General features: G+C 35.3%; 2 protein-coding genes across 7 annotated transcripts in view; one reads left to right on the forward strand and one right to left on the reverse strand.

Moving 5' to 3' along the window:
• The window catches only part of LOC127838333 (uncharacterized), an 86,109-nt gene extending 82,869 nt beyond the window's left edge, over positions 1-3,240 (reverse strand). The window contains exon 1 of the mRNA XM_052366034.1: positions 3,134-3,240. The gene's annotated coding sequence lies outside the window, so the exon portion shown is untranslated. The remainder of the gene's footprint in view (positions 1-3,133) is intronic.
• Positions 1-15,825, forward strand: part of LOC127838324 (uncharacterized) — a 66,935-nt gene that overhangs the window by 43,818 nt on the left and 7,292 nt on the right. For all 6 annotated transcript variants that reach the window (XM_052366014.1, XM_052366013.1, XM_052366018.1 and 3 more), the window contains exons 3-7: positions 2,627-2,792; positions 6,384-6,461; positions 12,452-12,631; positions 12,854-12,970; positions 13,717-13,823. In XM_052366014.1, coding sequence (XP_052221974.1) covers positions 2,627-2,792; positions 6,384-6,461; positions 12,452-12,631; positions 12,854-12,970; positions 13,717-13,823 — 648 coding nt within the window. The remainder of the gene's footprint in view (positions 1-2,626; positions 2,793-6,383; positions 6,462-12,451; positions 12,632-12,853; positions 12,971-13,716; positions 13,824-15,825) is intronic.

The following is a 15,825-nucleotide window of genomic DNA, read 5'->3' on the forward strand; positions in this document are numbered from 1 at the left end:
AGCAACTCACCAGGTAGATATCCACAATGAGTACAGAGCAACTCACCAGGTAGGTATCACAATGAGTACCGAGCAACTCACCAGGTAGGTATCTACAAATAGTCCAGAGCAACTCACTAGGTAGGTATCCACAACCAGTACAGAGCAACTCACCAGGTAGATATCCACAATGAGTACAGAGCAACTCACGAGGTAGGTAACCACAATGAGTACATAGCAACTCACCAGGTAGGTATCGCAATGAGTACAGAGCAACTCACCAGGTAGGTATCCACAATGAGTGCACAGCAACTCACCAGGTAGGTATCACAATGAGTACAGAGCAACTCACCAGGTAGGTATACACAATGAGTACAAAGCAACTCACCAGGTAGGTATCACAATGAGTACAGAGCTGCTCACCGTGGGTAGCGCAATAAGTACAAAGCAACTCACCAGGTAGGTATCACAATGAGTACAGAGCAACTCACCAGATAGATATCACAATGAGAAAAGAGCAACACACCAGGTAGATATCCACAATGAGTACAGAGAAACTCACCAGGTAGATATCACAATGAGAACAGAGCAACTCACCAGGTAGGTATCACAATTAGTACAGAGCAACTCACCAGGTAGGTATCCACAGTGAGAACAGAGCAACTCACCAGATAGGTATCCACAATGAGTACAGAGCAACTCACCAGGTAGGTATCACAATGAGTACAGAGCAACTCACCAGGTAGATATCCACAATGATTACAAAGCAACTCACCAGGTAGGTATCACAATTAGTACAGAGCAACTCACCAGGTGGGTATCACAATTAGTACAGAGCAACTCACCAGGTAGGTATCCACAATGATTACAGAGCAACTCACCAGGTAGGTATCCACAATGAGTACAGAGCAACTCACCAGTTAGGTATCACAATGAGTACCAAGCAACTCACCAGGTAGGTACCCACAATGATTACAGAGCAACTCACCAGGTAGGTATCCACAATGATTACAGAGCAACTCACCAGGTAGGTATACACAATGAGTACAGAGCAACTCACCAGGTAAGTATCACAATGTGTACAGAGCAACTCACCAGGTAGGTATCACAATGAGTACAGAGCAACTCACCAGGTAGGTATCTACAAATAGTCCAGAGCAACTCACTAGGTAGGTATCCACAATCAGTACAGAGCAACTCACCAGGTAGATATCCACAATGAGTACAGAGCAACTCACCAGGTAGGTATCCACAATGAGTACATAGCAACTCACCAGGTAGGTATCGCAATGAGTACAGAGCAACTCACCAGGTAGGTATCCGCAATGAGTGCACAGCAACTCACCAGGTAGGTATCACAATGAGTACAGAGCAACTCACCAGGAAGGTTTACACAATGAGTACAAAGCAACACACCAGGTAGGTATCACAATGAGTACAGAGCAGCTCACCGTGGGTAGCGCAATGAGTACAGAGCAACTCACCAGGTAGGTATCACAATGAGTACAGAGCAACTCACCAGGTAGGTATCACAATGAGTACAGAGCAACTCACCAGGTAGATATCCACAATAAGTACAGAGCAACTCACCAGGTAGGTATCCACAATGATTACAGAGCAACTCACCAGGTAGGTATCCACAATGAGTACAGAGCAACTCACAAGGTAGGTATCACAATGAGTACCGAGCAACTCACGAGGTAGGTATCCACAATGATTACAGAGCAACTCACCAGGTTGGTATCCACAATGAGTACAGAGCAACTCACCAGTTAGGTATCCACAATGATTACAGAGCAACTCACCAGGTAGGTATACACAATGAGTACAGAGCAACTCACCAGGTAGGTATCACAATGTGTACAGAGCAACTCACCAGGTAGGTATCTGCAATCAGTACAGAGCAACTCACCAGGTAGGTATCCACAATGAGTACAGAGCAACTCACCAGGTAGATATCCACAATGAGTACAGAGCAACTCACCAGGTAGGTATCCGCAATCAGTACAGAGCAACTCACCAGGTAGATATACACAATAAGTACACATCAACACACCAGGTAGGTATCCAGATCCATATAAAGCCATCTTTATACCTGACACATAAGAAAGTAAGGCATGTGAAATTCTAAAGATTCATATATGTTCTTGCTTCAGCAGTGAAACTATATTTGAAATTTTATGTTAAAATAAATTCTGCTTAATTATTATGACCCAAGGAATGCCAAAACTGAGAAGACCTGATGCTTCAGGAATACTGATAAAGTAAATTCTGTATGATACTAATAGCAGACTTCTATATGCCAGACAAACTGGCACGAAAACAGAAAAGCACTCGCCAAGGCTATTGCTTTTTGTTTTCGCATGATAAACCTAATCTATAACCAACACTAACCTATTATTCTCTATATATGTAAAAGTATTTTAGTATGAACTAGATATGTGACGACGAAAGGCTGCATTCATTACTTATTTTAGAATGACTTAACTCTCTTGCATGTAGTTTAACATGTTTTTAAGATGTATCCAAGTAATAAATATCACATAAACAAGATGTTCTTGTGAGTCACGTTAGTAGAAATATCCCTCTAAGTATCTAGTTTGTCATAATAATGTGTCTAGACTTACAGATACTCTTCTCTCTGTAGGCCCCACCATTAAAGCATGCCCAAGATCTTACAGACTACGCCCAGAAATGGGCGGACCACTTGGTGGCCACAAACTCCTTCAACCACAGCCCATGTGACCTCAAAGGTCAAAGGTTAGGGGAAAACATCGCCATGAAGTATGACTCCAGTATGACTGAATATACTGGTAAGTAACACTCGGTTATTTGTTTGTTTTATGTCAAGCAATGTCAAGCAATATATTTTGTGAAACTTAATATTGTATAACTTTTGATCAGAATTTACATACACAATAATTTTAATGTCACTACCTAATATTTTGTTCAAAAAACAACTAAATATTTTCATAGTTGTATATGAACAGACACCAAATAAATCAGATACCATTAGTCTGTGTCACTTAACTATTGTGGGGGACAAAATATGGAAATTACACCGACACTAATTTTGTATTGACCTCAATAATACCTGAAAAACAGACTTGGCGTTTTACTGAAAACTATTTGTTGTCATGCATCATCAACTTACTTCCTTCCTAAAGTGATACGTTGTTCATATTGGTGACAAACAGGATATGACTGATAATCCCAACCTATACCACTTGTGTTCAACATCGGTTAAATATCCCAACCTATACCACTTGTGTTCAACATCGGTTAAATAGCATGCATTAGATCACAGTTGTAGTCAGTAACATACAGAGCAGAAATGTATTATGCTTTTTAAATATTAAATGTATACAGTTGGGCCATCTGCTAGATGCGTGTTATGTGTTATACATTATAAATAATTTGTATGTTAAATGATTCATTAAGATGCGTAACCAGTAAATGAGGCAATTTATAGTGGTTGTTGTCAAGAAGTTCTGGTTCAAGTGAATGTTAATGCAAGATTTAAAATTCCATTGAACACTTCAGTGATTGTTTTATGGTGCTTAATTGGGTCAGGCCAAGATAATTAACTTAAACATTGCACACATAAATGGACTTCAAGGAGAGGAAGTTTATGTTCACACAAGGGTCACAGAGAGGTATACTTTCAATTAACATGACTGTGATGTTTGCACTGGGCTGAGTTTTATGTTATTGATCATGGCTAAAGTACTTTGACAAAGAATTTAGTAAACATTGGGTACTTGTTTTATTGAAATCCGTAAATACACAAGGCAGTCATTTGTTGTTTCAGGAAAGCGATAACTGTTATGAAAAAATTGCATGACAAACTTGTAGCCTGAAAACATGAATGAAAATTAAGTATAGCAAAACAACTATTTAATGTCATGAGATTTGTATGATGCCCACGCTTTTAAAAGCGTGGGAATATTATGTTGATCTCCATCTTTCTGTCCGACTGTTAGGCCACTATCTCCTCCTACACTATTAGCACTAGAACCTTGAAACTTACACACATGGTAGCTATGAGCATATGTGCCTCGGTGACAGCAACAGAATTTTGATCTGACCCTTGGGTCAAAAGTTATGGGTAAATAAATGGGTAAAACAAACCTCATTTTGCTAACAACATGTTGCCCACATGATAATAACTTTTGACCAAGGGTCAGATCAAAATTCCAAATAGTGCATCTTCGCACATATGCTCATAGCTACCATGTGTGTAAGTTTCAAGGTTCTAGTGCTAATAGTGTAGGAGGAGATAGTGGCCGACCACGCCCACCCACAATTTTGTTTTGAAATAACTTCTTCATTTATTCACCAATTGACTTCAAATTAATACTGAACATCTCTTATGACAACACAGTCTATCTCAACAATCCATATCCACATTATCCACCCCGGGCCCCACCAACATAGGCCTTGTCCACCCAAAATTGCCGTTTAATATAACATCTATTCAGCATGGGGATACGCGTCGGCCTCTGCCATCGCCATTTTTTTAGTTAGAAGTTGTGTTTATGGGCATAAAGAAATCTTATTGTCTATTTGCCCATCTGTTTGTCAGTTAGGCTTTTTCTCAGAGCATAGATCCATTAGTATTGATTTAAATGAAACTTTTATAAACAATTATATTAAGAATAATATGATGTGTATAAAACAAGAACCTTAACTCCTTTTATGTTTATTTTTACTTGTTCTTAGTATTGCAGGTTTTCAAATGATTCGTCTTATGACAATAGAGGACAAAGAGAGGAAGGGAATAGTACATGGTCGTCAACATTTACCTGTTAACACTTTAGATGCCACATTTATTGTCCAATCTTCATTAAACATGATCAGAATATTTGTTCTAATAATAATATTTGTGCTGAGTTCGAAAAGGGTTCCAGTCTGTTGCCCAATAAGGCTGCCAGGGGGCCGGGAAGTTTCATTATATTGCCTTAGCTTAACCTTGTTCATACTAAAGTAGTCACTCTTTTAGTCCAATCTTTATGAAACTAGGTCAGGATAGTTGTTTTAATGATACGCAGACCAAGTTTGAAAACTGTTCCTGTCCACTGAAAACATTGACATTAGGGGGCAGTGCAGTTGTCTAAATAAGGATACAATGAAACCTTGTTTAAACTCTAGATGTCACCTTTTTAGCTCGACTATTATATATGAAATACATATAGTGGAGCTATCCTACTCACCCCCGCGTTGGCGTTAGCGTTCCCGTTTCCGTTAGTGTTAGCGTGCAAATGTTAAAGTTTGCGTACCACCCAAAATATATTTTTTCACTTACAATATTCATATTATTGATAAATCTATGTTAAAGTTTGAGTACCACCTAAAATATTTTAATTGTCCCTTTACATATTGCTTTCATATTTTGCAAACTTCTTTACCAACATGACCCCAATCTATAAACAAGAGCAGACAACTGTATCAAGCATTTTGTAAGAATTATGGCCCTTTTTTTACTTATAATATGCATATTACTTTAGTTACATTGCCATAACTTCTTTATTCATTATCAGATTTTATTAATACTTTGACAAAACAACACTTACCTGAATACCACAATGGATTCCACCCAAACAATACCCCACGCCCGAATCCATAATCCCTGCCCCCCCCCCCCCGCCTCCTCCCCCAAAAAATAATAATATTATTTTTTCCTTTTTTTATTTTTGAAAGTTCGTCTAATATATTACCACACCCCACATTATACCCCCCTCTCAACCCCCCCCCTACCCAACTCAAAACGATTACTTTTCTTTAAAACATGCTTACAAAAAAAAATTAAAAAATATTTACTTTATTTTTGAACGTCCGTCCAAACTTCCCACCCAAGCTATTGCTCTCAAACTTGAAATAAAATCTTATTAGTTTGTTTTATGTCTTTACAAATGTTCAATAGATTGTAGAAAATATACCTGAACTATTACCTTGACCTTATTGATTAATTTGAACAATTTCCCCATGATGGCTTACGTTATACTGTCAAGCACTCAAATAGTCGAGCGCGCTGTCCTCTGACAGCTCTTGTTAGTTCAATCATCACCTTCTCAGAAAAGTTAAGTTCCTTCAAGTGCAAGGTGAGCGCCTTAGGGCCTTGGCCCTGTTGTTAGTATTAATAGGTTTGAAAGGATGGCAGCCTTTCAGATTGAATGCATATATAACATGGACCATAACTCTCTCTCTTCTGTGAAAACGTATCTTCAGGGACATTCGTCACTTACAAATAGTAATAACAGTTCCTAAAAAGACGAGGTATTTCCAGAATGAAATTGTTGCCAAAATTCAACCATTTAACTTGTGGTGTTGTTTGTTAAAGTTATTAAATGTACACTTGACATTGAGACCTGTATCCCTTTGATCAGATGTTGCTGTGTTTGCAGGTCAGGATTGCACAGATCAGTGGTACAGTGAAGTGGCCAAGCATACATTTGGAGGCAGCAATGGCAGCAGTGGAACAGGTACAGAATCAGCATCTTGATAAATTAAGACACACAATTTAGTTATATTTTTATGTCCCCCACTAAATTGTTTTTGCCCTGTCTGTTGGTTTGTTTGTTGGTTTGCGTCAAACTTTAACATTTGCCATAACTTTTGCAATATTGAAGATAGCAACTTCATATTTGGCATGTATGTGTATCTCATGGAGCTGCACATTTTGAGTGGTGAAAGGTCAAGGTGATCCTTCAAGGTCAAATATATGGGTCAAGATTGCTCATTTAATGTACACTTTTGCAATATTGAAGATAGCAACTTGATATTTGGCATGCATGTATATCTCATGGAACTCCTATATTAGGGAGACATACTGTTTCACAAACACATCTTGTTTAAAGTAACATTACTACTCAAAATCAACAAAAAAAATTTGTGCTATATTTCGTAAAATAAAGCTAAATAATTAAAAATAATTGTTCCTTATGGCAATTGCCGAAATTTCAACGCCAGATGTGGTCTGGTAAAATTGATGTTTGTGGATACAAAATGCTCGTTTTTATTATGTTTTTAACATGGTACCATTTAAGTGTTCGTGTGTCGTATGAAAAGATATATTCACAGGAAATTAGCGTGGAATTTATTGTGTCCACAAATAAATAAAAACAGCATTTTGTATCTACAAAAATCTATGTAATCATACCACATCTAGCCTTGAAATTGTGGCTATTGCTATAAGGAACACTGATTGTTTAGGTTTTAATTTTATTTTACGAAATACTTTACGAAATTTTCGTTGATTTTGAGCGTTATAGAGACTTTAATTTGGCATTGTCCAATATTTATATTAACAAACTAGGAAGGTAAATTCATAGGAATCATCACAAGGTGAACTTCTTTTAAAATTGTTTAAATCAAAACTGTGACACTTTCTGAAGACTTAAATCCACTTGATCACAGATTGGAAAATTGACAAATTTCCATCTTTTTTCACAGATTCAACAAATAAGAAGATGTTATTCACGATTGAGCAAACAAATTTTTGTGACGTAAACATATACTACACATATGCACTTGTAATAAGTGTGTGTTATTGAATTGAATATATTTGTTGTAACACTTGTGATATAAATTATATACTATACATGTGTGAAATAGACATAAACTGTACATACATGTGTGATATAGACATATACTGTACATACATGTGTGACATAGACATATACTGTACATACATGTGTGATATAGACATAAACTGTAGATACATGTGTGACGTAGACGTATACTGTACATACATGTGTGACATAGACAAATACTATACATACATGTGTGACATAGACATATACTATACATACATGTGTGACATAGACATATACTATACATACATGTGTGACATAGACCTACACTATACATACATGTATGATATAGACATATACTATACATACATGTGTGATATAGACCTACACTAAACATACATGTGTGACATAGACCTACACTATAAATACATGTGTGACATAGACATATACTATACATACATGTGTGATATAGACATAAACTGTACATACATGTGTGATATAGACATATACTGTACATACATGTGTGACATAGACATATACTGTACATACATGTGTGACATAGACATATACTGTACATACATGTGTGACATAGACCTATACTGTACATACATGTGTGACATAGACCTATACTGTACATACATGTGTGACATAGACATATACTGTACATACATTTGTGACATAGACGTATACTGTACATACATGTGTGACATAGACCTATACTATACATACATGTGTGATATAGACATATACTATACATACATGTGTGACATAGACCTATACTGTACATACATGTGTGATATAGACATATACTATACATACATGTGTGACATAGACATATACTATACATACATGTGTGACATAGACCTATACTATACATACATGTGTGATATAGACATATACTATACATACATGTGTGATATAGACATAAACTGTAGATACATGTGTGATATAGACATATACTGTACATACATGTGTGATATAGACATATACTGTACATACATGTGTGACATAGACATATACTGTACATACATGTGTGATATAGACATTAACTGTAGATACATGTGTGACATAGACATATACTGTACATACATGTGTGACATAGACATATACTATACATACATGTGTGACATAGACATATACTATACATACATGTGTGACATAGACATATACTATACATACATGTGTGACATAGACATATACTATACATACATGTGTGACATAGACATATACTATACATACATGTGTGACATAGACCTACACTATACATACATGTGTGATATAGACATATACTATACATACATGTGTGACATAGACCTATGCTATACATACATGTGTGACATAGACATAAACTGTAGATACATGTGTGACATAGACATATACTGTACATACATGTGTGACATAGACATATACTATACATACATGTGTGACATAGACATATACTATACATACATGTGTGACATAGACCTACACTATACATACATGTGTGATATAGACATATACTATACATACATGTGTGACATAGACCTATACTATACATACATGTGTGACATAGACATATACTGTACATACATGTGTGACATAGACATATACTGTACATACATGTGTGATATAGACATATACTGTACATACATGTGTGACATAGACATCTACTGTACATACATGTGTGACATAGACATATACTGTACATACATGTGTGACATAGACATATACTATATATACATGTGTGACATAGACATATACTATACATACATATGTGACATAGACATATACTATACATACATGTGTGATATAGACATATACTGTACATACATGTGTGATATAGACATAAACTGTAGATACATGTGTGATATAGACATTTACTGTACATACATGTGTGACATAGACATATACTGTACATACATGTGTGACATAGACATATACTGTACATACATGTGTGATATAGACATATACTGTACATACATGTGTGACATAGACCTATACTGTACATACATGTGTGATATTGACATATACTGTACATACATGTGTGACATAGACATATACTGTACATACATGTGTGATATAGACATTAACTGTAGATACATGTGTGACATAGACATATACTGTACATACATGTGTGACATAGACATATACTATACATACATGTGTGACATAGACATATACTATACATACATGTGTGACATAGACATATACTATACATACATGTGTGACATAGACATATACTATACATACATGTGTGACATAGACATATACTATACATACATGTGTGACATAGACCTACACTATACATACATGTGTGATATAGACATATACTATACATACATGTGTGACATAGACCTATGCTATACATACATGTGTGACATAGACATAAACTGTAGATACATGTGTGACATAGACATATACTGTACATACATGTGTGACATAGACATATACTATACATACATGTGTGACATAGACATATACTATACATACATGTGTGACATAGACCTACACTATACATACATGTGTGATATAGACATATACTATACATACATGTGTGACATAGACCTATACTATACATACATGTGTGACATAGACATATACTGTACATACATGTGTGACATAGACATATACTGTACATACATGTGTGATATAGACATATACTGTACATACATGTGTGACATAGACATCTACTGTACATACATGTGTGACATAGACATATACTGTACATACATGTGTGACATAGACATATACTATATATACATGTGTGACATAGACATATACTATACATACATATGTGACATAGACATATACTATACATACATGTGTGATATAGACATATACTGTACATACATGTGTGATATAGACATAAACTGTAGATACATGTGTGATATAGACATTTACTGTACATACATGTGTGACATAGACATATACTGTACATACATGTGTGACATAGACATATACTGTACATACATGTGTGATATAGACATATACTGTACATACATGGGTGACATAGACCTATACTATACATACATGTGTGATATAGACATATACTATACATACATGTGTGATATAGACATAAACTGTACATACATGTGTGATATAGACATATACTGTACATACATGTGTGACATAGACATATACTATACATACATGTGTGACATAGACATATACTGTACATACATGTGTGACAAAGACCTATACTATACATACATGTGTGACATAGACAAATACTATACATACATGTGTGACATAGACATAAACTATACACACATGTGTGACATAGACATATACTATACATGCATGTGTGACATAGACAAATACTATACATACATGTGTGATATAGACATATAATGTACATACATGTGTGACATAGACATATACTGTACATACATGTGTGATATTGACATATACTATACATACATGTGTGATATAGACATATACTGTACATACATGTGTGACATAGACCTATACTATACATACATGTGTGACATAGACATATTCTATACATACATGTGTGATATAGACATATACTGTACATACATGTGTGATATAGACATATACTGTACATACATGTGTGATATAGACATAAACTGTAGATACATGTGTGACATAGACATATACTGTACATACATGTGTGATATAGACATAAACTGTAGATACATGTGTGACATAGACGTATACTGTACATACATGTGTGATATAGACCTATGCTATACATACATGTGTGACATAAACCTATATTGTACATACATGTGTGATATAGACCTATACTGTACATATATGTGTGACATAGACATATACTATACATACATGTGTGACATAGACCTATACTATACATACATGTGTGACATAGACATATACTGTACAAACATGTGTGACATAGACATATACTATACATACATGTGTGACATAAACCTATACTGTACATACATGTGTGACATAGACATATACTATACATACATGTGTGATATAGACATATACTATACATACATGTGTGACATAGACATATACTATACATACATGTGTGATATAGATATATACTGTACATACATGTGTGACATAGACATATACATTACATACATGTGTGATATAGACATATACTATACATACATGTGTGACATAGACATATACTATACATACATGTGTGACATAGACATATACTATACATACATGTGTGACATAGACATATACTATACATACATGTGTGACATAGACATATACAAGTTTTCATCCAATCTTGATGAAACTTAGTCGGAATTTCTAAACTATATATATGGGCCGAGTTTGAATCTCGGTCACATGCCTCCAATCGCAAGGTCATCAGGTCAAATAAAAAACCTCCACCTTTTACCATCTAGAGGGCACAATTATGACTCAATCCATGAAACTTGTTTAAATGTTTATCTGGACAATTTCTTGGCTAGGTACAAATGTGGGCCATTTTTGTATAAAAACTTGAGCACCAGGTCAAATTTTAGAAAAACTTTGTTACCTTTCAAGAGGCCACTTTGAAGACTCAATCTTGATGAAACACGATCAAAATGTTTATGTGGACAATATCTAGCCCGAGTTTGAATCTGGATCAAGTGTGTCCAAAATCTATTTCACAAGGTAAAATCTTAGAACGACCATGTTCCCACTCTTTGTAAGAATGTATTTCGACAATATCAAGGCTGAGTTTGAATTTGTGCTACATTTATGCCTCAGTCTTGATTAAACTTGGTCAGAATGTTTATTTTGACAATATGAAGGCCATATAAGAATCTCGGTCAAGTGGGGTAAACTATAAGATCATCAGGTCATGTCTTTGACAATTCATGTCCCTGTACTCAGGTTAGTGTTTAAGCCTCTTATATCTTATTAATATAACCTCTCTTCTCATTTTTTTTTAAGTTAAGGTTAATATCTGAGTCAAATAACGTTTTCAAGAACACCACTTAGCATCACAAACTATTTTGCAGGCCATTTCTCCCAAGTTGTGTGGAAAGGCAGCAAGGAGGTGGGTGTGGGGAAGGCCCAGGACAAGAGTGGCAAGTACATCGTGGTGGCCAGCTACCGTCCAGCCGGCAACATGATGGGCGACTATGCAGAGAACGTGCTGCCACCCCGGGACGGCAAGATCAGGCTCCCAGTACAGAAAGGTCAAACACAACTGTCATATAGAGGAACTGTTTCATTACCTGCAACTGAGCACTGTATAAAAAAAAATTGAACACAAAAGCATTCGTAAGCAGAGATGGTATGATTATGTTACTTCAGTCAATGGCACTATTGTATTTAAATTTGAGTTGCTAATTCACTTTTATTACTGATTGTGTGTTGTCTATGTCTATGTACACTGCGTTTCTAACTTGCTGTTTCAGACAAGGAAGTGAAGCCATTCAGTGGCAGGTTCGAGGAGGGACGCAGGGGGGGAGGGGAGCAGGGGGCCACCGGGGGCACCGAGAAGAAGACTGTGAAAACAACCACCAGGACAGAGGGTACTTGATTTTATTTCAAACTTTTTACTGATAACAGAGTATTCATTGATATCACAATTTTGTAAAGAACAAATAATGTTGGAGACCTGTCGGTTCGAATTAATTGTGCTTAAGTTAAGTTTCAAAAACAACGGAAATGGACAACTTACACAAGCAGAAACTTTTTAAATAAAAAATTGCACTGGTGCTGCACGGACATTTACAAATATTAGTAGTAAAGCTATTATTATTATTGAAGATAAGTCATTATTGTTAGATTTCAATGACCTTATGTTGTTAACATTTGCTTAATCTTATGATCTGCAAATTGTATAGAAATACTGGGTCATTTTGTACAGTCTACCTTAATAAACTTACATAAAGTTGCAAATGCTTAGATATGCTGATGGGCAAAAAATATATTTGTACACTTATAAACTGTTCAACAAAATTATTCGCTTCATGCGAATGTTTAAAGCAAAAATGCTTTCAATTGAAACCGAATATAATACTGCGTTAAATTTGATCATCAGATGCTTTTGCAATTTAGAAACAAAGGGAGACAATAATTTAACAAAAACAGTAAAATAAATTACTCTCCCTTGCAATATTGATATTTCAACATCAATAATTTTAAAATACAGGTAAATAGCTTGATTATTTTCTGCTATTCACTTTAAACTGACGATTGTAAAATTTGTCATGCAATTATAGTTAACAATGAAAAGGAAGTGACCTGTTACCTGCACCTCATTTTATGTGTACAGGTGGGGTAACAAAGACCATTGTTGAGGAGACGGTCATCAAGCCAGATGGTTCAAAGGTCACCACCACAAGGGAGACAACAACAACAGCAGGATCAACATCTTTTAAAGTACTCTCATATTCCTATGTCAGGGCATTAATAAATTAATGTGATTGAGTATCAGGAACTATAATCGCAGATACTCTTAACACAAAGGGCTCAACTTTAAAGAGGCATTTCCATTCAACTCAAAATAAAAATACTTACTTGTTGTTTTTATGCCCCGGAAGGAGGGCATATAGTGATCGCACTGTCCGTCTGTCTGTCTTTCCGTCACACTTTGCGTTAGGTTTCGAAACATGCTCATAACTTCTATGTTTCTTCAGATGTAACATTCATATTTGGTATGCATGTGTATATAGACAAGGCCTTTCCATACGCACACAAATTTTGACCCCTTTGACCTTGACCTTGACATTAGGGTCTGCGTTTAGGTTTCGAAAAATGCTCATAACTTCTATCAAAGCGTTTATCGGGGGCATATGTCATCCTATGGAAACAGCTCTTGTTTGCTGTTAAAATGATATTTCTGTTATGTAAAACATTTTATTTTATACTTTCCGGTGGTTTATAGAGAAATATCAGTGAATTAAAACTGATAATTTCACTGTTTCAAACAATGAAAACTATCAGTGAAAATTATCGATAATTTTCACTGTTTATGTTAAATGACGTCATTTTTTGGACGAAATGACGTCATTTTCCCAACGTAATTCTTTAGTTAAACTCTTTAACAATGTATATAAACTGTGAAATAAAGCATAAAATAAAAAGAAAATTTGTTGGGTTCGGTGGATTATCGATTTTAATTCACTCGTGATCATATAAAATGTATATTTTCACTCGTGGCTGCGCCACTCGTGAAAATATTATTTTCTATGATGACTCGTGAATTAAAATCGATAATCCACCGAATCCAACAAATATCCTCTATGTTATTCAACAATGAACATTTGCATCTGCCTATAAAATCATGTAAGAATTGAGATATGTTTGTTAAAATTAGTAATCACATACTGCCAGTTAATCAAGAACTTACTTGGAACTGCAAAGCCATTGGTGGGTTGAAGATCAATATCACTGTAACTGTAGATAAATGTGTTTTGTCTTCAGTAACTGGAGAAGGAAGGGAGTCATTTACATTTAGATTCCATGTAAGTTTTCAGAAATTTCTGCCAATTGAAATGTATATGGGGTAGGTCACTGATGTTAAAATTAGGCCAATGGTGTGTGTTCAAAAACAATCTTCATTACTAGACATGTATAGATGTTCATAGTGTCTTCACTCAGAAGCTGTTGAACTGGAAACAATCAGCATGTAGTCGCACTATAACAATAAGGGAGTATGAAGTTAATTTGAGAAAACAAACGTGACATGTAAATATTTGGGATTATGTACAGTATCACATGAAAACAATATTTAAAAAAATAAATTCATTTTTTCGGTGAACGTGGAATGTGTTGATAGATCTTACATGTTTATTCCAAAAAGAAAGGCCTATGGTCAATATTTTGTCCACTCATCTTTCAGTCGTTCATTCTGTCATTCTGTCCCACCTCTTTTGCAGAGGAATAAAGGAATTCAAATGAAACTTCTAATACAGTGGAAACCCTCTAAACCGGATTCTCTCTATACCGGAATATTCTCTAAACTGGAAAAATTGTGCGGTCTCATTTTTCCCCTATAAAACCATGCGTATAATATCTCCTCAAAACCGGAATCCCCTTAATTCCGAATACCGGTCATTCTTTGAATAAAAATTGGGTCATTCCATACGTAATTGTACCTCTCTAAACCGCTCAGGGCCAGTTTATTGCACCTTAGACCTATCGTCAAAAAGTTGTGAATAGCGTATTAAAGACGCGTGAAATTAATAAAGGTGGTCAAAAAAATTGCAAACTGTAAAAATCTCAAAACAATTTAAAGATACTTGTCCTGTGATGTACATATCGATCAATAGAGGTGATAATACTGATCATAATTACTACACTAAAGATACTGTCAGAGAAATATGGGGTAGGAAAATAGACGATCAGGGATATCGTGCGAAAAAAGTAAATTCACCTAAAA

This window comes from Dreissena polymorpha, chromosome 7 (genome assembly GCF_020536995.1).
Source record: "Dreissena polymorpha isolate Duluth1 chromosome 7, UMN_Dpol_1.0, whole genome shotgun sequence".
Lineage (NCBI taxonomy): Eukaryota > Metazoa > Mollusca > Bivalvia > Myida > Dreissenidae > Dreissena > Dreissena polymorpha.